The following is a 24,158-nucleotide window of genomic DNA, read 5'->3' as shown; positions in this document are numbered from 1 at the left end:
AAATAAGACAGATAGGTTCAGACAAGCGAAAGTGTGCGATTGCATGGAATGTCAGTCTATTTGGGTAAATTAACGGATGCATCCAATTTCTTCAGACTTAAGATTCATCTCATAAACCTCTTTTTATTATTGCCAAGATGGAATTTGCTGTCTGCAAAACCAAGTAAAACAAATTTGTTGAAAATCCATTAATGTCATGAGCACACTGAACTCTGTTCAAGCATTACCCCAAGTTTGCTTTAACTACAGAAGAGCTCTGCTATTTATAAACGCTCTTGTATTTTTATATTAGCTTATGAAAACATCCTGTTTAAAGTGTCAGGTGGCAGCAGCTTCAATGAGCAGTGAAGCTGTTCTACCTTTTTTCTTTTTGTAAGTATCACCACAGTGGTATGTGGTTATTAATCTGGAAGTTAGGTTCTCATCGGCCACTGTTCATCAGGGGGCTCGAAGTGAAGAGGGTGAGCAGCTTCAAATACTTGGGTGTCCACATCAGTGAGGACCTCACTTGGACACTTAACACCACACAGCTGGTCAAGAAGGCCCAACGGCGGCTGTACTTCCTGAGGAGGCTGAGGAGGTTTGGCATGTCGCCTAGGATCCTTTGCAACTTCTACAGCTGCATCACTGAAAAACTCTTTCTTTCCCACTGCCATCAGACTCCTAAACAGTTGGCTCAGAATCTACCTCATGTAATTCCATCTGTACTGTTTACAGACTCATTTTGCACACTCACTGCTGACTATTTTCATGGCTTTCACGTAACATATATTCTCTCTACGTTACATTGTGTTCTAGATTTGTGTTACTGCCTATTTAGATGTGTTATTGCTCATCTAGTTTATATTTCACTTGTACTGTGTGGCATTCATGTGGACAGCAAAGTAAGGATGTCATTGTACAGGGAAACACATTTCCTAATTGTGCATATGACAAATAAACACTTTGACCTTGACCTTGAGGTGCATTGAAACAATGGGTGCATTAGAATTAGTAAGGAGTATTTTTTTAATATAATACAGGGTTTGACTTTAGTGTGAGCTGGAGTTACTACAACAGTGTACAGTGAAGGCATAGGCACTGGTGTGCATTTAATAGGCCTTGTTTTAGCAGATAATTTTACCCTGTTTACACATCTGATAATAGCACATTTGTAGTCAGTAGCATTAATGACCCCATTAAACCATGACAGTGGACCAGCATGCACACTACCAATATTATTAATTACACCTGTGCTTGTCATGTTATGACAAGTCCAAATATCTAAAGATAAAACAGACTTGAATAACTTCTTGTAATAACAAAAATTAAACCACAAATATTTTGTCATAATGATGTAATAATGTATTCATGACAAAAACCACGTTATTATCCAGTTTAAGGGCGTTAAAACATCCATGATAACGAGATTATGGGAGGCTATGTTAGTGTTTCCACCAGACTGACTGATAATGAAAAGACGTTTCATCCTGAGCTGACCCAAAGTTCACCATCTAATCTAAAAACACATCCGATAATGAAAGTCACAAGTCGCTTTCACTTTATTTTCATGCAAATATATATATCAACAAATTATGTATTAAAAGATGCAGTTTTTAAGTGAGGTTTTGTGAATATAAACTCATCCACCTAGCTTCTACTATAGTGTTTTATGCATTTTAGACACCAGGGGGCGCTTTATGGCCGATTACAAGGCGACCTATTTATATCAAAGCTCTGTTACATCAAAGCTATTTCGTGTCCCTGTTTGAGTCTGAAGCTTGGTGCCACTCTTTAATCTAAAATTTACTAGTTTTAGAAACGCTCATTGGCGGTTTCTCTAGAGGAATGGGACTTGAAAAAGACGAAACCCCTCTCTGTGAAATTCAATAGCTTACCCTTTGTCAAAAAATAGAAAGGAAATATAATTTACTTAAAGGTAGAACGATTCACTAAAATGCACACTGGAAGTGTAAGGTGGGACGATTATAAACAAGGAGGCGTATTCCTATTGTCTGGCCACTCCTCTCTGTCAGGCAGCGCTTCCGTGTTTACACACCCACAAAAAACAGGACACTATAAGCCGTCGGATGAATGTTTACCGAGTAAGCATAGAGTGGTGGTGAGGCAAGTGACAGTCACACTGGAGGCTTGGTGTATGGTGAAACACAGGTGATTTCAGCTTCCACGGTTGCATTTTACAGCGGAATGTTCACTCGAAGGGGGCATGGAGACGTCAAGAAATCTACACAGAAAGTTCTGGACCCAAAGAAGGATGTACTGACCCGACTCAAACACCTCCGGTCACTGTTAGGTGAGTGAAATGTCACCGGGCTTTTAATGCTGCATCGCCGAGGCTTAGCTAGCTGAGCTAGCTAGCTGACATCAGCCTGTAGCTAGCTGACAGGTAACATACATTCGCACAATGGCAAAAAAAAAAAAAACAACAACAAATAAACAAACAGAAAAAAACCACAATAGCAAATTGAAGTGTTTGCCACACCAGCTGTGTTTATTGATTTTTGACGTACTAATATCAGGCAAGTCACACTGTCACAAGGCATGGATACTAGCTAATGTGAGCTAACTTCCCTGGCGGCTAACTAGCCAGTGCTAACTGATGCTGTCTTCTCAGGGCAGATCAGAAGCCATTGTTGTCATTTATTTATTTGTCATCCTGAATGATTTTAAAACGTAGTAATTGTCTTTAGCACAACACTGAGTGGCACTAACATAGCGTCAGGTTCTAGTTTATAAACCCCCCAGGATACAGTGAGAATGAGGCTTTCTTGCAGCTGGTTGCTGGTTGAGCTGATATCAAGTTACTGTACTTTAGAGATATTAGATTTGACAATGATCAAAATGTGGCATACTGGTGGAGTCCTTTGTTTCTTGCACTGGACAAGGAAGTGCAGTTTTTATGACAGTTATTAACCCTGTCTTGCTTCACCGTGATCATCAAAAGTGATGCCATTTCTCTGGTAGCCTTACTTGTGCTGCACATTTGTTTTGTATTGCATATAATGGAATCGATTTCCAATCCACTTTTAAGGTTTTATTTATTGATCAGTTATCATAGTGCCCCAAAGTGGCTATATGGTGCATTTATTACCCTTCTCAGCATGAATGCTACAGAAGGCTACATTTGCAAAACATTTTATGTAGAAAGCAGATGGCATGCAAGTTAAGCAGTTTATGTCCATTCTGCTTTTATGAACTTACACTATATATATAGATATATTTTAGGTATAGGCTAGTTACAGATATATTTTTTCATTGCCCCTCACCAGAATAAGCTCATTCTGATAAAACCAAAATGACTATCATATTATTGTGGACATTATTATAGAGCATGTCTGGTGCTTATGTTGTTCTCACTGCATCACAGACAAAACATGGTCAGTGAATACTTGGGTAAAGTGTGGGGAGGAATAGGTTGTCTAAAGGGCAATGGATTCATTAGAAGTACAACATATTGTACAGTATGATGTGCTGACTGTCCATAATTTCAGGCAAAGTAGTTCACGGCTGCTCAGGTATTACTTTGTAGCATAGAGCTTGTGTCTTGTCAAGACGAACACATCTAGTAATCTAGTAACGAACACCATCTAGTAATGCGGGTTAATGCATACTCTGATTTGTGCTTATGTAATTATGCTCACTTTTGAATCCAGAGCAGCTGGAAAACAATCAATAAATAATGTTTTTTTTAAGAGAACCTGAAAGCTTTTGAAGAGAAAAAAAGTTCAAATTAATATTGTCAATATTTTAGCTGATATTTACGAAAATATTCAAAATAACTTTTATATATTTTTAAAAAATATAGGTATATCCTAACCCTTTGAGATCTCACACTGTGACTGATTTTGCTAACATTTAATTTATAATCATTAAGACATGAACTGCAATAAAATCACCCTTTCTTACTTAGTGGAGACCTTTAGGCAAAGCTCGGCAGAGGAGGTATGTCTGCAGTAGCAGTGGGAGTCAGTGGAAAAGAAGAATCTTTCTGGAACCTAGTATCTTTAAAATGCTTGGGTTACAACATTTTCTTTTTCAACATTTGCCTATGAATTTTCATAGTGGTATGTTTGTTGTTACAAGTGTGACAATTATTACTGTCTTAAATATGTTTAAAAGTTTGTGCACAGCTGCTGGAAATGAATGTGGTTATATCTTTCTGTTGTCTTAGCACACCTTCAATGTCAAGCCTACTACAACCAAAGTGGAGGTCAACAGAGCTCTGCATGTCCTCTGTGTTTTTCTTTTGGTCTTGTGCAGTTAAAGATAAGGCTGGTGTGTTTGTCCAGCAGCTGATAGTAGGGCCAACATGTTGATATCCCTCAACCACCCTGATTTCATAGTGCTTTCAGCAACAGACAGACTTCCCCCTGGTGCTGTGGGTTCCTGTGTGGACAGGAAGCAGTGATGAGAGATGAGGTGTTGTGAAGGACACAATAGGGACTTGGGAGAGTGTAGGTGGCCTTTGTTGTTGCTCACAGTGTTCTATGTTTCTGTAAATCTTACTGTTCAGGCACATTTAACCTAGATGACAAGTTATCCTATGTTGTTAATACTATTGAGGTACTGATAGATTTTAAGGCTGAAATGTCTCTTAATTCAGAATGTAGGTTGTGTCGTATCTCTATGGCTTTGTAATGCCAGGACCAGAAATGTGTTAAGCCAGCTTGTTGAATCTCACCGTAGTGTCAGTGGTCTGGTAGCTGAAAGGACATATGTGATGTGGGCTATTTTCAGAGTGCCTCTGTATTGCTTTTCTGCTCACTGAGCAGATCTGTGGGATAGAGTGTGAAGGCTGCTGCATGTTAATTTACTGGTCATGCCTGGCAGGATTTGGCTGAGGTTGTTAATTGCAGAAGCCCAGTAAACCACCTGATCGCTCACTGCTTCTCTCAGTGGAGGCACCATTGGCTATTCCTCTGAATGTTTCGGACTCAAAGTCATTCTCATGCTTGGTCCCAGCACACCTTGTTTACACTGTGTATCACTGCCCCACATCTTACAGATGTAAGCCTGAAGTGATGGTCAAAAAGCTGTACACAGGAGTATTTGTTTTGGGTAATACCCACTGAATCTGAATGGAGGTACTTGCTTTTTCACTGGTTCCCTCAGCAGGGAGGTCAGAGGGCCATGCCAGCTGTGAACCAGTCAGGACTATGGGGGACACTAGTGACTCAGGGTCTAGCTGTCATGAGGGCTTAAGTTAAGTGTGGGATTTCTGGTTGAAGTACATTTGCTTTGCTATTTAATCAACTGAAAAAAGCTGTCTCCAGCGAGTATTGTTTTTTCCTTCTCTTTTCTGACTGACTCTGTTTGAACCTGTTGGTGAATTGCATGAGAAGTGAAACGTGAACATGTGCAAGTGTTGTTACACACAATGGTCAGGTGTAGGTGGGTGAGTTTGTAGCCAGAGGTGATGCTTTTGTGTGTGTGTGTGTGTGTGTGTGCGTGTGTTTTAAGGAATCTCTGCCCTCATCTTTAGAAAAAAAATCTAATATAGTGTCATTATACCTTGCTTTCCTCCATGTGCGGGCTGTCATTGTTGCTTGGGTCAGGGTCGACTGAAAGTGCTACCATTATAAAAGGAACTCACAAGGTGAGGTACTAGAGGAAACAATAAGCATAACATTGGAAGCACTCTCTGAGTCTAAGATCACTCGACTTCTGGTTCTATTTTGTAAAACATTCAAGGTTAGACTTCACCTCCTGTTATCATTTATCCCACACTATGTAGGCATGATATCAACATTTACATGTAGTTCAATACAGTAACATAGTAATAGTCATAAATGGGTTTTATTAACATTTTAAGGTCATAGGATTGAGTTTAAGTCTGTATACTATTGTGATAAAGTAAAAAAAAAATCCTCAGTCGTCTTCGGTATTTGCAGTGTTCTGTACCATAGTAACACTTTGCTGTGATGATGACTGTTTAGTGTTGATGTGATAGTCACTTTCCCTTACCAAATCCACTTCCCAGCACTGAGTTAATCTGAAGCACACCACAAGACGAGTGGAATCATAGTAGATTAATTACACTTTTTCACACTCGGCGGCACAAATAGGTAATTCTGTGTCACAGTGAAAATGAATCTGTACACATTGATTGAAACTATGCCACTGGCCAAAATGCAACCCCAGATCAGAAAAACGTTGGTATGGTATGTAAAATCAAAATTAAAAATTAAATTAGTGATGTGTAATTGGATTACATTGGAAACAATACTGCAGCACATTATTTGATGTGATACCTCATTGTTATTTTTTGTTCAAATTAAACACTCACTTCAGTTCTTAACACTTTCTTCCCATAGCCTGAGATCTGCATTTGAATTGTGGAGTAATGCAAGGTTGCATGATTTTAGCTTCCATTCTAAATAGCTAGGTTGAACTTAAATAGCTAAATTCTTAACTGATACTAGTAAATGTTGCTGTGTGATTTGTTTTTCCTGTCCAAATTCATCACATTTGGCCCAACTGCAAGTGCTGCCAATATTTGTCATGCTTTATTTGACATAAAAGGAAAAGAAGAGGTCTGGATTTGCCTGTTTATCAAAATCAAAGGCAGGCTATGTAAGTTGTTTTTCAGCTTGACTCTCTAAAATTAGTTAAGGAGGGAAAAATAAGCTGCACACAAGAGTTAATTTGCAGATACAGTGTTGTTAAAAAGAGAGTCAAAGTTCTGTCCCCTGTCCTACATAGCTTTTATTTGTTCAGAATCCAAAACTATAGCTCATACAAGGCTTTTATATTGTGCAAATGGCCAGTGCATGGGATATGTTCTTGTTGAATGCTAACAAACACATTTTTGGTTGCAATAACTGACAACAGATACATATATCAGTGTTTCAGAAGGACCAATGAAAGAGACCTAAATGGAAAAAAAGGTCATGCGAATATAGATGGTAGTGGAACAAAGGTGAGGTGCTGCAGGTTTGTTCAAATTCAATGGTAGGAACTGGGTACCTCAATGGTAAGAAGACTGAGTTATCAGTCAGCACTCATCAGTGTGTGCAGGCAGTTGTAGAAAGTCACTGTGTAAACAGAACTTTTTTGTATAGGCAAGTATAGGCATGCTTATGTCTTACATAGCATGATAACCACTGATGTGATAAATTCAGAACACCATCAAAAGTGTTCATGTATGTTTTAGCTTTATGAGGCCATGTGACATATTCAAATGCATACAAATGTGTGGACATAAGATTCCTTTTTCTCATTTTGGTTAAGTGTAGGGTTTTGTGTGGAGTCTGCATTTATACACTTTCCACGTTCCTAATATTCTGACCTTCTCATGTACGTAGCCGCGGAGGACGCAAATAGAGAGACACCTTATCTGAAATGGCAATGTAGGTGCGCAGCTCTGGATTCTTTTCCTGTGGGAGGACAATGATATTTTTGAGTTTGTCAAGGAATGTTCGCAAACTGGTTGTGCTAGAGACCAAGTTGCACATGGTAATGTATGAACCCATGTTGACCAATAGCAGCACACGTGGTGACATTTCCACCATGCTGCCAAGGGACATCGACAATGGCACGGTTGACAATCAGTCTGGTCAACAGCAGGTTGGACCCTGCCTTGTCAGTGAAACAGGGAACAGCACTGGCATCAAGTTTGAGCACTATATAAAGGGAGAATGACCATATCAAACAAAAGGCTGGCATACAGGAACACTGAGGTACACAGTACATGTTTATACAGAGTACTGAGAAGATGCTGTACTGTCATGCACATATTGGTATCATTGCTCCTTCTCTTAGTCAGAGATGCGCTCAAATGGAGCATGATATACCCGTTTCATCTTCAGCTGGTGTTGATTCAAGACGCAGTTGATTGTGGACAGGCTGACCTGGTCAGTGTTTGTGAAATGGACATTGTCTTCCAGGAATCTGTCTCTGATTTCCTTCTGGATGATATCATTATTTTCCAAAAGCATGTTAATTATGGTGATCGCTTGCTCGTTTGTGAGTTTCCAGCCTCTGCCACATACACACACACTATAGGATACACATTTTACTGTACAGCTATGTAAATGTAAGACAAAAAAACATTACTCTATAGGGTATATTTCTTTGAGCACTGTAGATATCCATAGAAACCATAAAGTTATGATATACTCTATTGTAGAGAGTGCTGTAAAAGGTTTGTTTTTTTTTTTTTATGAAACAAAGTAACACATTAACAAAACGGTACCGAACATGGGACACAAGACAACAGTGACATGACATTACAAAAGGATATAGAGTGTTTAACGAGGTTGTAGTGTGTGACGTGTGGATATTTCCAACTTATGTAGTCTATGAAATGCAAGAAAGGGAAAAGGAGGGGACGTAAATAAATAAATAAATAAATAAATGACCAATAATAATGATGATAACAGTACTATTACAAAAAATCAGCTTGTTACATTTTAGAAGTTGGTGGGAATGTGCATGGCCTCAGCCCCAGGTGCTTGGTTCAAGTTGAAATGTGTTAAAAATGGGTTCCATGTGTCATAAAAAGCTGGTAAACTAGAACGTTTCTGTAAAACTTTTCAAGTGGTTACATATCTATTCTCTTCTCTGAAGGACCGGATAACTAAGGCTACTGTGAAGTGGCTCAAATTCGGCCAGGCTCACTACCCAGCTTCAGTCACGGTTAGGCCACGTTTGAGTACATGATCCAGCAAAGTTGTATGTATTTCACTGGAAATATTGGCTCACCTTTGCCCTCCTCCTCCTCCTCAGTGGCCCTCCAGGCCTCCTCTTACTCTCACCGTTCCTCTGTGTTCTTGCTACTCCATTTTTTTCCTAACAGTTTCTTCTTGCCCAAGTCACTTGAGGCCACTTTTATACTCTGGCACATGATTGAAGTGTCCTTCCAAATGAGTTTGCACAGGTGCAACATGTGTGAGACTAATTGGTAATCAGGGTGTTGGCATTTTGAAGGCCGGTTTCTAGGTGAACTCAGTGTGCTAAGTGGTGTAATTTGTATTCTGAGATTTACACAACTGCGATTTAGAATATTTGAGTGAGACCAATGGATTTGTGGAGCTTAGCAGTTTGGAGTCATGTTGTTAATACATGCGCGTCAAGTTTTCAGAATTGTGTGAGTAGTTCCGTTTTTGTGTGTATAAAATGGGAAATAATAATAATAAGTAATAAATCTCCTTAGTGAAGTTAAGGCATAAAGGGGGAAGCATTACTTATTATTTAGGAGTCCAGATTTTCTCCACTCTGCTGTTAATATGTGTGTGGCTGTCTCTAAAGTGGTGGCAGTGTCAAGATAAGCATTTAGCAGTATAAAGAAGTCCTGTGTTGCAGTCCCTGGGTCATTAGAATTGCAAACTATGTAACAATAAAGCAACATGGCTAGCTGTTGCACATTATGGGCTATTTATTACTGGTGTTGGATCACCCCACCTCACAGTGTCTTGTATACAGTGTGTTTATACCACATTAATGGCTAGTTGTCAAATCAGTAACAGGTCTTGTCAGTTAAGAAATGTTGCAGGGATGTCATTATGGCTTTTGGGTTGGGTCCACTTTGGTATTTGTTTAGCAAATCTCCAGAAGGCCAGCTGAATAATTTAGCCTATTATTTGTCTTCATATACTGTGGAAGAAGATATTCTGTAATGGCCTGGAGCCTTTTAAAAAGATGTTGAACTGGCATGACATAAATACTCAAAAGTATTTCAATGTCTCATGTTGTTTTCAATTTGTACTTGGAGTATAAAAATAAGTCAACTATTTTTAGGCCTTTTGTTACTAAATATGTTAACACTGATTTATTTTTTTTCTCTTGCCTTTCTAGCTTACCACTGGTTTTAGAGGTGGAACAAATGAATTATAGATTTGTTTTTATTTGTTGTTTGTTATTATTTATTGTTTTTATTAGGCTGTTTGTTGTAACCCATGATTTTGAGGTATAAATGTATAGTTGACCACTAGGATGTATTGTATTTCTAATGTACAGAAAGTTTTGGTAGTGTTCTTGGCCTTGTTTTTCTGTTTTCAATCTGTGGTATTGGTGTCATGTGTTTTAGAGCATCCTTAAAACCCATATTTGAAATATGATATACATTACATGGTGTTTTCTTTTCCTTTAGCTGCTGGCCTGCTGGCGGGACAAAAGATATGAAAGCACCAGTACTCATTGTTCTGTAGTGAATAATATCTCTGATAGTTACATGGCACATGAAAAACCAGTTTGTCTGGTTGCACTGTTTACCTGTCCTGCTTTTATAATAGCCAGACCTACCCCTATGGTTTACTGTGACAGCAGATTGGATCTCAAAGTGGGTTTACAGTTTATGTAGCTTTTCTGAATTCCTAATCTCCTGCAAATCTGCTGTGGATTTCCAGGTTTGAAGTCAAAGGAAAATAAACACTTCTTTTCAGTATTGTCAGATTGCTACATAGAGTTGTTAAAAGAGCAAATATTAAGGTGACAACCCTAGTAACTGCTGCTGGGTAATGATTTTCATGTAGATTAGGAATACAATTGATTTTTTTTTCCAGATTAAACCTTTATCCTTTTGTAATATGTTGTTTTCTGTGAGCCCCCTAGTAATGTCATGGAAAATAGAGCATGGATACAAGAAAAGAACCTAACAGGGACCCATCGGTACCCGAGGGTTTGGTCCGGGTCTGGATGGAAATTTAGAAATTATGTTCAGGTCTGGGTCGAGTTTGGACACGTGGGTCAAACTTTAGGCTGAACAGCTGGAGGGCTCAAATGTCTTTAATGATAAGAGGAGAAGAGCGCAAGATCAACTGTGTCAGGTTCAGACACACGTATTGGCCTGTTTTCCTAATGGAAAAGCAATGAGAGATCAGCTGAACTTGAAATTGACGGGACATCATGGCCAATAAAAGGAAGTGAAAGGAAGTGCTATATTTTTTTGTTTTTATTTTAAGTGGACGAAAACATAGACATCTGAAAGAGTTACCATAAATTAGACATTTTAAAGGGAGTTGATCAAAATCTAATAAATCAACATATAATGATTTCTTTCCATAGTGCGCCTACAGTGTCCATGTGACCTCGACCTTAGGCGCCAGTCTTTTATGCAGTGAGACTCTGACTGCATTCTTTCAGTGTTTGGCACAGTGGCATCATAATGACATTATGTATACAAGTGTTATGATTGCAGGAAAGGTCCTTCTCATAATAACTCAGTTTCTTGGATTTGTATTAATGCAGCTTTACTTTTCACTGAACCCTGAATCATAAAAGATAAGGTGACACTCTGTTGTTATATTTATTGTGAACATTCCATTATTTTTTGTCAGGCATTACAAGCCTGTTGACATTTTAAATAAGGTTTAGTTATTACAGACTGGCATGTGAATTGTAGCTAATGCTGTGCCTCCATCAACCCAGAGAGAGCACCGTGCTTTGCTCTCTTGCTTTAGCCTGGCAGCATGTTAATAATTCTCTGAGAATTGCTCAGAGAGGACGATAACATGCGATGACCAAGCCAGTTAGTAATATATTCTCCTATTAATGGCAGCTTGAAATCAGCCAGCTCACTGTCCACCTTTGCTCTGTGCTGAAACGGAAAGCTTTATAACGTCAGCCAACCCGCAGAAGATGAGTCTCTGTCAGTGCTGATAGAGAAAAGTAGGTGGATTGGCTCCAATCGACCCCCTGATAAGGAACATCGCTTTGGCCCAGCGTGGGCTAAATTATGATCGACATCAGACTGGCACAGCTTGGAGCATATTCAACAGTAACAGTGGCAGCTGTTTGTTATCTGGTCTTTGTCTGAGGTTCATGCTCACTGCTACGTATTGTAACTCATTAAATTGCATCATGTGACATACACGCCATTCTCAGCTGGTTGCAACAGATTTATGATTAACCTTCTTTAACATCAAATGTCAACCTCCTCACCTGTGGTCACGAAGAGCTGTCTGCAGCTCATCTGGGCCACTTTTTTCCACCCTCGTCATTCTTCTTCTATGGCTATCGGTTTAACAAAGGAATAAAAATACAATGCAGTGTACACACAGTTTCAAATTCATTTTGTTCCTTGTATTTAACCAAGTCTATTTTAGTTGAGATACCACCTCAAACCGGAGGACTTAAAAATATATTTAAAAAAGCTCATTTTTTGTTTAAAAATGCAAAGCAGCTAAATGTTTGAGTAGCTTTCTTTTCTTAAACAGATGGGATGAAAAAATATTTTTAAACAACACATGGCTTAACTTAAGACTTTCTGTATTAATGTTAACCACTGCAGAATATGAAAAGTATCAGCATTTATCCCCTGCATCTCTCAGATGATCAGCTTTGTGCAGTCTCTTTGATTTCCCCATCACCTTTTTTGTAGACAGCCATTTAGGGAAGTGCCATCTAGATGCATCCATCAGCTTCCACATGAGCTACCACCCCCATATCTCTTCTACTACAGTATGTGTTGGTGCCCTCCAGGCGTCCTACTATTGGGGCTCTTAAAGAGTCCTCTGTGTCTGATCTAAGCACACTGCCAAAGAGACCTATCAGTCTTTTCTCCCTCCTCGTCTCCTTTCTGGCTAGAATATAGTGCACCTGCAGCGTTAGCTAGCCCAGAACTAATGCAGAGTATGACATGGCATTTTAATGATTCTGCTTCAGGTTTTATAAAAAAGTATAACTAGTAAGTTGCCCAGAAGGTTAACTGTGGTTTGACCTAGCCTTTAAACATTAAGTGTGAGCTCTTATTATGGCATCTGTTGTGTGCACATTGAATTTGAACAGGGAACTGTGGACAGAGTAGCCTGGTGTTTGGTTTTGATTGTGTAAATATAACACAGGCTTCAGTGTAACTGGTTAACCTTCACCTTTTGACTAACAAGTCCAGTGTGCTTACTGCTTTGTGCACATGCTTGGGAGGGATATTTTGCTGTTGTTGTGGAAACTACAGTGTGCCGATAATATCTGCTTCCACTTGTAAAAATGCTGTGTTCTTCTGCCTTCCAAAATATTACATTACAGCCCTCGTGTCTGGCTGCACATTATTATTTTCCAGATGGTCCTCTGACACGGAGGTGGAACATCTGCCCTTCCCTGACAGTTAACAGGAAGCATATCACAATGGAGAACAAGTGTCATCCAACCTAAACCTGCCATTGTCTGTTTGGCACGTGTTTATTAATTCAACTATAGAAGATTGTGGGTGTCTGCGTCATTAAGTTATCACTGTCAGCAGTATCTAGACCATTGCTCATACAGTTTGTAGTCTGTTAACAACTGACGTAATAATCCCCTTGCAGAATGGTCAGTTTACTGTAGTTTAGGCATCTGATAGGCCCTAGCTGAGTATTTAGCTGCACTAATAAGTAGAAATACAGTACTAGGACGGCATCTGGGGCAAGAATTGATCCCTGGTTTATTTTGTTACTAAACTTGGCTATGTCTTCCTAGCACCCCTCCATCCCTTCACCTTTCCCTTTCAGCACTCTCCCTTCTACAAGAACTGCTATTATGTGGGAATCAGATCACTGGGGGTCCGGATTAACTTTGCTTCTTCAGACAGCCAAGATTTCAGCTCATTCAGCTGCAGTCACACAAGGTTTCCTCCCCTCATAACAGCCCTCTTTGATCCCAGCTCTCTACAGCTGTTGTTCACCCAACAGTGTTTTCCTGTGTGTGGCATGTCTCACAGACAGGAAGGTGTCAGTTGAAGAACACTGTTATCCTGTTGGACTCAGAGGATACAGTGTCATTCCCTGCATTCTCAAGTCCCGTAGAACAGGTTTTATCTCTTTCAGTCCGCATGCTGTTACTTGAGAAGTCAGTGAAACCCACTGAGTTGAAGGGTCTCTGTGGATATCCCTGCTCACAGTGCTGACAGCCATTATACAGCTTCATCCTTTCAGCCAAACACTGCCTTCACAAAAATGAGACTGAAACCAGGGAGCATGAAAAAGAGAACTTTTACTTAGCCTGCAGATCATTATTGACATAGCATGTCATTAGTTATTGATAGTTTTTTCAGGATGTTCATTTATTACTGGCTTTTTATGAGGTATGGCCTGAGTGCTAAGGGGGGGCCCTGGAGCTCATCTGCAAAATGTCCCAGAAAGAGACTAAAAACAACCAAAATGATACACAAAATAGCCACAAAAAGATGCAAAAACATCTACAAAAGCATGCTAAATGTCCTCAGAAAGACACAAAATGACCACAAAGAAATGCAAAATGACACAAAATGACCACAAAGAGAGGCAAAATCTCCACAAAGACACTAAACAGCTGAAAAGAGATGCAGAACATTTTTAGAGGTCCTCTTTCAGTCTTGAATTTGCTCCTATGTAAGGAGGGTGGGGACTGGTTATATGTCTGTGCCCAGGCGCCCATTGTGTCTTAATCCGTCCGTGGGTATAGATATATGTTGCATGGACAGTTGTTCTGCTACAGCTTTAAGTCACAGAGCTGAATTTCTTTGTCTGAACTTCAGTACCTGGAGGCTGGCAGCCTTTTCCAAGATGGTTAGTGTCCAAGTGAGATTCTAGCTTGCTGTCAGAAATCTTCTTCTTTAAAATTTTTCTTTTCTCCCCTTAAGACCTCTCCTACCATCTGTCATGCTCCAGTGGCTTAGGGAGCAGTGAGTCTGAAGGCTGGAGAGCAGAGGATGACAGGCTCTGGTGGATGTTTGACATGCAGCATGACAAAACTGACTCAACTACTCACACGTAATAACAGCAATGTTCAAATGAGTGTTAAATAATTATTATGGACTTCCTCTCTGTCCTTTTCCTGTCACTCTCATGTATGCATGTACATTATTTGTACTCATTTCACTTGTTTTTTAATTAAGAAAGTCTACTTTCTAATTATAGAACACAGACCAAAGCTGTTCTTTGCCCATTATCTGTGTAATGTTGTTGAATGCAACAGCATTATGCAAGTCAGCTGTAATTTGGCTGAAACCTGCTTTATCTGGAAAAACAGCCCACTCAGTGAGAAGCATGATAAATAATACTCATGCTTTCTCAACAACACACACATACACTGACCTTCCAAATTTAGTTTCATGTAGGATATACTCATCCTGTTTTTTCCAGTTTTCCAGAGCTTGCAGCCTAACCAGCATTCAGGAAACCCTCCCAACAGAACAAACAGTAATAAAAAAACAAAACTGTATCATGTGGTGTGACAAGACTGAAACTCCCATCCCTCGGGCACTGGTCAGAGTCACATTTCTGGTCCTTAATACCTACAGTAGGATAAATGTGTCACAACTTAAATAACCATTTTAGATATGCAGCAGCGGTGTATTATTGTGTTGGGAAATTATACAAACAATGGATTTTTTAAAAACAACCAACCCAAAGAAAAATGTATTTGGACATTTTTAACACAAAATTTATAATAAAGTAGTTGTCTTTTAGAGGTGTCCACCTGGATATAAGCTCTATTCCATTCTCCGCAGTTGACTGCACACTTCTTCCAGCATAATGGCCCATGGGATTTTCAGCCAGGAGCGCTGATTTGGTATAGCACAGCAGTTTATCATTCCAGCTGCTTATGCTGAAAGCAAGCTAGCTAGGTTAGCGAATGTTTCCAGCTCCACAGTAAGCCTGATGTTTTTCAGGGAAGTTTAAGTCACGCAACATATTGACCACAGGAGTAACTGTACTTCATGACTAGCATGCAGACTTTCTCTGGTGTTGGCTGTTCTGTAGCAGTTTGTGTGAGAGGGCAACACTGCTGTATGTACTTTTCAGTGGCACTGCATTGACAGCCATTACTCCTACCAATAGAGTTTTCCTGAAGATTCACAGTGTGTGTGTGACAGTGTGTAGTGTTTATGCTTAAATGTGAATTTAAGCATACGCAGATGTGATTAGCTGGACACCACGAGCACGGAGCATTTATGAAAGTATTGCCTTCTTTGAGAGGTGGAGCTCAAGCATTGGGTGTGTTCTTTGTGTGCAAATGTGGATGAAGATTGGAAAAGGTGGAGATCTAATGCCTACATAATGGCTACCCGTAGGTTACCCGTAAGTGTTTTGCACATTATATTGATTTGTTTTTAAAGGCACATCTGTACCCAGCTTCTACTTTTGTTGACCTCTTAACTTTTAAGGGGCCAGTCAGCCTCCTCAGATTCACAATTGATGCCATGCTTGTTTTTCCTATGTCCTGGCTTTTGACTAAAGGCAGTCATATTGTTGATTTGATCTTACTTTCGTGCATCATCATTATCTTTGCTTTAATCTCTGGACAAAGATAGGTTATTTGGGTCTTTGTCTCACCCTGCATAATTCCAACACACCCCATGAGCTGGACTGCTTCTGGGAGTCTTCCAGTTTGCCATGTGGTAAGGGGAGAATTGCAACAGAAGGTGAACCTTAATTGCTGTTATTATGCCAGGACTCCTCCTGGCCTATATTTGATTATTCACACCAGTCCTATCTCATTACCATGGTTGTAAAAGTATGCCAAATGATAGAGGTTCATTACATGAATTTGGGATTTTTTTCAGTGCTAGTGTGTTTGTAGGCCTCCTATTTCCCTCATTAACTATTGTACCCTAAGCTGCTGTCACCGTCAGCAGACCCGAGCTTGGCCTCTACCCAGACCACCACCCCCTTCCATCTCTAGAAGGCCATACAAAGATGAAGCCCCAACTCATCCAAGCTGAGAAACTAACATCCTAAATTGTGACCTTTTGAGGAAAATGAATTATCCTGCTGTGTGCATATTCAGTTATGCTTTGGCTTTTTGCTACATGTATGGAAAATCATAGGGCTGTAACAAAACAGTAATCAAGATTGTGGAGTGGTGTATAGGTTTACAGCAAAGAGGAAAATCCTCTGTGCGGGTCTTTAGTAGCACATTGATGCAGGCCTGTCGTGTGATGACATGTGTAAGCTGTAAGCTTTAAATACCTGGCCATAAAGTCCCTTGCACCTCTGTTGTCATTTTCCCTTGTTTTGTTTTTCTTTTCTGAGCACCTTCCTTTTGTAACTGGCTGTTTATGAAGTTTACTAAATATATGAATGCCCCGTTAGTGATAGACCAAACGATATAAAAACCATGTCACATTTGAATTAAAGAGACAGTGACTTCCATGGCCACTTTTAATTAAAGACAAACAAGAGTACTCTGAAGCATTCAAGTGTCTAAAATAGGTCAGTATGTCCTGTAGATTTATAGTGTCAGCTTTGTTCAAATGTCTGTATACTTACAGTCCATGATGTAGATTCAGATATTAGCCTAGTTATCAGAATCTGCTTTATTGGCCAGGTGTGATGGACACACGAGGAATTTGACTCAGGTACATCGGCTCTCAATGTGCAAAACGGTAAACTGTGTAATAAGGCTGTGTAATAGAACAAAAATAGCAGTATTAACATCAACAAACAGTGCAAACAATGCAGAAAAAGCAGTATAAACAGACAGTAAACAATGCAGACAACATCTATAAAATGTGACAATGTTTGGATGGCTGAGAAAGAAAATCATTTACAAAATTGTTTTTAAGACCAAACAAGTAGAATGATTCAGGGAAAACACAAATGTATAATAAATTATACCACAATCTTAGTGAATGATTTACAGAATTCTCATTTAACAATAAGTTATTACCCAGATCCACAGAGTTAAGCAAAGTCAGATGTACCACTGTATATCCATGGACTGGGTGCATGCCTGTGTGTGTGTAAAAATATAAAATAATTAATAATACAATTTTTTTTCATTCTAGCTATCACTGACAGTGATTCCCTTTTTTCCCCACAGATATCATTGACAAGAGTGAACTGAAGGCATTCTTCGAGAGCAACTGTTCTCAGATTTATTTTATCTTCTATGAAAATTTCATTACACTGGAAAGCAACTTAAAACAAAGAGGTGAGTATTCATTTTTGTTTTAAAATTGATCAGTGATCACTGACTAGTTGACCACCAGCTCTCAATAATGGTTCAGCATTTAACCCTCTCCACAGTTTCTAATTATGTCCAATATAGCCAGTATAGCCAGTATAACATTGTCACTGGCACAGGATTCGTTCCCACGGGGAGTACATACTACTTACTCTCATGACAACAAGTACCTTTTTACTGTTACACTACTGATGCAGCTAATGCAGTATAGCACCAGGTTATGTGTTTATAAACCTAAGTGCTTTCCTTGTGTTTCAGGGAACAAATCTCAAAGGGAGGAGCTGGACTCCATCCTCTTTATTTTTGAAGTAAGTCATTTGTCATTTTCTGTGCTGATGTCTGCATCTCTGATTTCCACCGATAGCTGTTATAGCCTCAACCTATTTACTGCTCAAATCTGGGCTGGGATCACAGTTTCCATGGTGCCATACCGCAGCTCTAGCTACTTCCTGAATTAGCTTCAAATAGCCTGGAAATCAATTGTAGATTGTACGGATGAAAAAGCCTGAGCTTAGTGAGTTTCCAGCCTTCGGCAGGTTGTGTGGGAGGGTTTTCACTTCATCCCTTATTTTTTTAAAACCCTGGTGAATATGCAAATCATGGGAGCCATGTCTTGTGTCTGCTCCAGTTTCCAAAACAAACAGACAGCTCTCCAGTTACTCTACATTTGCTCAGGGCAGGGCTGTAAGGATGGCAGCAAATTTAAGAAATGGGCAGCAGTCTGTTTTTCACTCTTTTGTGGTATGTCCTGTGCTAGTTTTTCTGATAACCCTGGAGTAGTGAGTGGGAATGTTCCTTGCATTATGCCCAAAAGAGCAGAGAATCAAATCCTTAATTTTGGATCCAAGCCTACTGACCAGTTCATGCTTTTGTTGCAGTAGCCTCAGGCTAGACAATGATATGAGTTGTAGTTGATTAAGGCTTGTGTCTATGGCCTTCTTAGCCTGCTAACTTTCTAATTACACTGACACTTTTCATTTTCAGTAGATTTGTGCTCCTCACCTGTTTAAAAGGATGAAGTGTAGCTCGCTATATTTCCCTACAATTTTCTCCACTCGAAAGCCACCCTGCCTGTCTGCACACATCACCCTCATCTGTCCTGTAAATAAAGCCTGGATTTTTGCCTCCTACATATTTATGCAGTCATCTTTTCAAAATGAGCTAATATTGAAAGCAGCTTAACCCTCTTCTGTCCCCTTTTAGCCCCTTCCTGTGACAACTTGTGCTTTCACCTGTGCCCTGAGAGATAAGCTTGCGTTGAGTGGTGTGCACAGGACAGATATGGGGTTGCTTTGATCCCCAGCTCTGCTGCGCTGATGCAGACTTTCTCTTTTATTAGGTTAGAAATGTTGGATCATATGTTGTCATGAATATAATATCAGTGGATACGTTTGTGCTCACAAACATGTACAACTATCGTGTTATCCCAGAGGTTGTATTGTGTAACACGGGTCATGATACATGTGCAAAAGATGAACTTGAATGATATTTTGCAGCCAGCAGATTATCCACCCTAATCATTTTGCTTTCTACATCAAGCACAGTCAGTTACAGCCTAAGCTGAATTGATATTTCTGCCATTTTTATCACAAATTCAGCTTCTCCTTTGCGTATAATGCCTATTGTGAATGTGTATCATTTGTTTTAGTAACACAAGTCAGCCTAACAAATCAGAAGCCCTAGCAGCCTTTGTCCCGACAGCCTCAAAATAGTGTGTGGTGGAGCTATCAATGGATGGTTTGTGGGGCAAAAACCATTTTGCAGCTTTGTGCTTTGCAGTACACTTTAATGCTGCATGACAGGTTGAGAAGAACAACACAGCTCAACATTGCTGCTCTCTTATTTTGTGTAAAAAATTCCTCTGGAAAGCTCCTGTTTGTATCCCCGCAGGTAGATGGGAAATATATTCCCTGACTGTCTCCATCACCTGGGTCCCTACTAGAATTCAAATGTGACTGAAATACAGTGCACATCTCCAGTGAGTGTGTGTGTGTGTGTGTGTGTGCATGCGTTCTTTGAGCTGGCTGTGGGGGTATGTAACCCCTTTTTCATGAGTTGATGCGAGGGAGGGCGATCCCCCATGCTGGGCCTGTTTGAGTAATGGATATCTAGAGGGGGTAATATTTTGTCCCTCCCCCTAAACTCTGCTGGAGCACAACCACCCCCCACCGCCACCACCAGCCTTTGCTCCTCCCTTTCAGGATTTCTTTGTGTCTGCTGCCAGAAAGGCATTCACCATTGTAGTTTGTGATGCTGCAGTAGAACTGGCAGATGAGAGACCTGATCCCTGTGAGAAAGCAACAACACAGCTGAAGATGCTGAATAAAGAAAAAGTCTCATCTCATCCTTTACATAGGCTGCTCCTTCTGTATTGCTATAATTCAAGCTTACGTGTTCTTTTTTTAACACAAAGGTTTAGCAACAGATTTATTTAGCACCTTTTCTTACATATATATTGACCTATTCATATTTTCAAAAGGTCAGTGGTTTTTCATTGACCCAAATTTCAGACACCACATGACCCGAGTATTCAGTCCCTGTACTTTGACACAGCTAAGTCATCACTGCTCTTGCTTGGTTGTAGAAGTCATTTAACAAGCACGGTGGAGATCTGTATGTAATCAAGGCGGGGCCAGTGATTGTAAGTTAAATACACTTGATATATGAAACTGCTTTTAAGTCAATTCCCTGTCAACAACTAACTCATGAATACAAAGGAACATTCAAACAAATCAGCAACATTGTCACTGAAAATAATATGAAAACTTTTCAAGGTGCTGAGTATCACTCATAATATTGAAGGCAACGTAAGTCTGAAGGAGCTCCAAGGGTTCAGGGTTGTGTTGAGAGATGATGTACATAGCTGTTGCCTGGGTATTTGACCAGTGGATATAGGTTTTTTTTTTTTTAGACACTGTACTAAAATGCTGTTTTTGATGTAAACCTAATGTGACACATTAGCATCAGCATGCCCAGCATGATGGAGCATGGTATGAAACACTCTGTTCCCATCAGCGTGGTGATGGAAACGTCATGTTGTGGTGGTTTCACTGATTCTGGAAGGTTTGTAAGGGTAGAGGGAAGAAAAACAGCTGCTAACAGATTTGTAGCTTGGAAGAAGACCAATTTTCTAGCAGTACAAAGACCCTAGACCTGAACACTAACCTTCAGACAAAAATATATATGTGTCCACTTGAATCTAATTGAGAACTTGTTTTTCAAGGTAAAATTGGTGAAAGAGCAGTGTCCAGATGTGCTATACAGACACAGACCTATTGTTTATTCATGTAGGCTTAAAATGCTTAGTGTTCTCAAAAAAAGTTTAGCAGGATCCTTGGTAGGTGTGTGACTCAATGTCCTTGTCTTTTGGATAATGTCTGTCTCCCTTTGGCAGCCATTTCTATATTGTATCGTAACTGGGAGTTTTACTGAGAGTAAATATAAGCACAAAGCGAGAAAGGTATAGAAAAGTAGACTAACAATAATTATACTGCAAATGTAATTCTAAGAATGAAATAAGATAAGGGAACTTTTTCTGTCACAACACCAGATTGATCTTCTCTGTAAGGATTCTCAGTTCTCAGGCCTCAGTTTGTTTATGGCCTCTCACTGTCTGAAAGCAGTTCAGTACTGGTTCCACTGAGGTTGTGGGACAGGTTAAGGGGCAGCTCTGGGACCAACAAAACTCACAGGGAAGTCTGTGCATATCTACTTTCTCTCCAGGATGTGACCCCACCATGATCTGCTGTCTGTCATCCGGACCTGACTCAGCATTCTGAATTTCCTTTGCCATCCTTTCTGTGAATCTCTCCACCCTCCCAATTTATATATAAGACTTGACTGGGGTGCCTTATATGGGAAAATCAGCCTAATAAATCTAGCTTACCTTATTTTTGATAGATAATTGTGAATTTAACCCAACTTGGGGCTAATAGAAATGCTGTCATTTAGAAAACCGCAGAAAAGCTGAAGTGTATGAAGGCAATAACTAGCATAGTGTCACTCTATATCATAAGTGGAATTAACAGTTTTTTTTTCTTTCACTGCCTGGCATAATAGGGTCATATTCCTTTTGATGCACTTTTGAACCACTGAAATAGTCCTCTTTATGATGGCTAACATCTTTCCTCTAGTCCTAGCTATGACAAACAGTTCACTAGCAGGGGATTAGCTAATGCTTAACTGTATATTTATTAGGTGTAGCTTGGGTCTGCACATGTAACAGGCTGAGCAAATGAATCTTGATGTCTTAACTTGAGCCATGTTTTAAATTTAACTTATCTTTCAAACCCTGTGTATTTTACACATGCAAGAATGTTCAGTTGTGAACATTTTGCAGATGTTTTTAAGTAAATGTATGACTTTGTTGACATACTGTATAATTTGGGATGATTCCTTTGTTCATTCATGTCAAATCATAAAAATAATCTAAGAAGCCAGTTTCATCTTGAACCTGACAAAACCTGGGAAGGAGTTTGATTGGACTATGCTGCCTCCTGTTGGCTGCAGATGAGAATGAAATCTTTTGGTAGTTGTGTTCATAACTGAGGATATGTTGGTTTAAAAAAAAAACTAAAAACTTAAGTGTTTTGGGCTTTAAACTGTTTCATATATAGAGGTTACTATACGTGACATATGTATTACTATCTTAAAGCAGTCAAAACAAACAGGCACTGTGTTCTGGGGGAACCAGCATTAATGAGCTGATCATTCACCACCGCAGGGTGCTTCACTGGCCGGCTGATTGTAGGTTAGACCCGGTTGGGTAAAACAACGAGTCCCTGTACAGGAAGATTTCTGGACATGCAGTAACCTCAGGCCCTGTATTTTTTCCAACATGCTCTGGTCACAGTGCAGCAGCAGAAGGTAAAATATATCCACAAAACCGTGTGCAAGTTCTGCTTTTACAATGGATAGATTATGTCCATTCAAAGAGATCCTTAAACTACTACCCAATACTTAATTTTGCTAGAAAAAAAAAATCTCGTGATTGAGAGTTTGCAAAACGTGTATAAACCGTTGCATAGAAATACTAGAACATATTTACACCTCATTTTTTGACCTTTAGGTGATGTCTAAGATGACAATTCACCGTTGTAATATTGTAGATAAGTCAAAAAAAGGAAAAGCATGCCATGGGCTTTTTAAATTTTACAAGGCCTGTACCAGCAAATAATAAAGCTAAGAAGTTTGGTTAGCATATAAATAAGCAGTCTGGGCTGGTCCACGCTCTTTGGACTTACTTTACAAGCCAATTTAAACAAAGCAGGTGTGTAGCACAGTGAGTGACTGTAGCATAAAGGACTAATTTTCTTTGTAGGCCAAAATGTATTCTTTTGCTATAATGCAGTATAATAACAGTATTTCTCTTCATTCCCTGCACGGTTTACTGGGTTTTAAAATCTAGGTTTTATCAGTTTGTTGGTGATAGACACATTTTCTGATCTCAAAAATTTGAGATTATCCCTCTTTTTCTAGTTTTTGACATTTAAGCTGTTGAGGTCCAGTTAAATGATACAAAGCTCCGAAGTAAACAAAAACAAACTTTAAAAAAGTCAACAAAACTAAAAATGTATGTGCATTTCATATAAAACAAGCCATTTTCAGAGGACAAGTTTAGGTTAGCTTCCATCTTTTCTGCTGCCCTGGAAATAAATTAAATCTTGAAAACTGATGCAAAGAGTTCTTACCTTTGTTGAATACTTACAACAACAAATTCTGTGTGTTGAAACTAGAAACCACTGTGTTACTACACCTTCTGAAGCATTATTTGGAAAAAGATAGTTTGGTCCTTTTCAGAGTTTCCTATAGCAGGATGATGACCCAAAAACACATCCAGACTGTGCAGGAAAAAAGAACAAGGCTATAAGCTTTAAATGATGGAATAGCCAACACAGTGTCCAAACTTTCCAGATGAAGAGTGAAAGCAAAGCAGCTTGCAAGTTCAAGACATTTGTGGGGACTTGTGTAACAGTGATGCCACTCCGTTTGATTTCAGTTGTAGAAAGAACTGTTGAATTACACTAACAGCAACTGAACCAATGGAGGTGATCTCAATCGTTTGACTGGTAGTGTACATCTTGCATTAGTAGTTTTGATGTATGTTATTAAGTTTGTGCTTTGTGCCTTTGTGTGTCTCAGAAAATCCCCAAGTTCTATCAAAGGCCTAAACAATATGTAAATGACAAAATAGCTTTTGAGAGTACTCTGTGTGTGTGTGTGTGTGTGTGTGTGTGTGTGTGTGTGTGTGTGTGTGTGTGTGTGTGTGTGTGTGTGTGTGTGTGTGTGTGTGGTAG

General features: G+C 39.5%; 1 protein-coding gene across 5 annotated transcripts in view; it reads left to right on the top strand.

Moving 5' to 3' along the window:
* Positions 1-2,002: 2,002 nt before the first annotated feature.
* ralgapa2 (Ral GTPase activating protein catalytic subunit alpha 2) overlaps positions 2,003-24,158 on the top strand; it is a 101,933-nt gene continuing 79,777 nt past the window's right edge. For all 5 annotated transcript variants that reach the window (XM_020608554.1, XM_020608558.1, XM_020608553.1 and 2 more), the window contains exons 1-3: positions 2,003-2,293; positions 17,719-17,829; positions 18,121-18,170. In XM_020608554.1, coding sequence (XP_020464210.1) covers positions 2,188-2,293; positions 17,719-17,829; positions 18,121-18,170 — 267 coding nt within the window. In that variant the 5' untranslated portion in view covers positions 2,003-2,187. The remainder of the gene's footprint in view (positions 2,294-17,718; positions 17,830-18,120; positions 18,171-24,158) is intronic.

Source organism: Monopterus albus, unplaced genomic scaffold, assembly GCF_001952655.1.
Source record: "Monopterus albus unplaced genomic scaffold, M_albus_1.0 scaffold94.1, whole genome shotgun sequence".
Lineage (NCBI taxonomy): Eukaryota > Metazoa > Chordata > Actinopteri > Synbranchiformes > Synbranchidae > Monopterus > Monopterus albus.
This window is presented reverse-complemented; position numbering and strand designations above follow the sequence as displayed.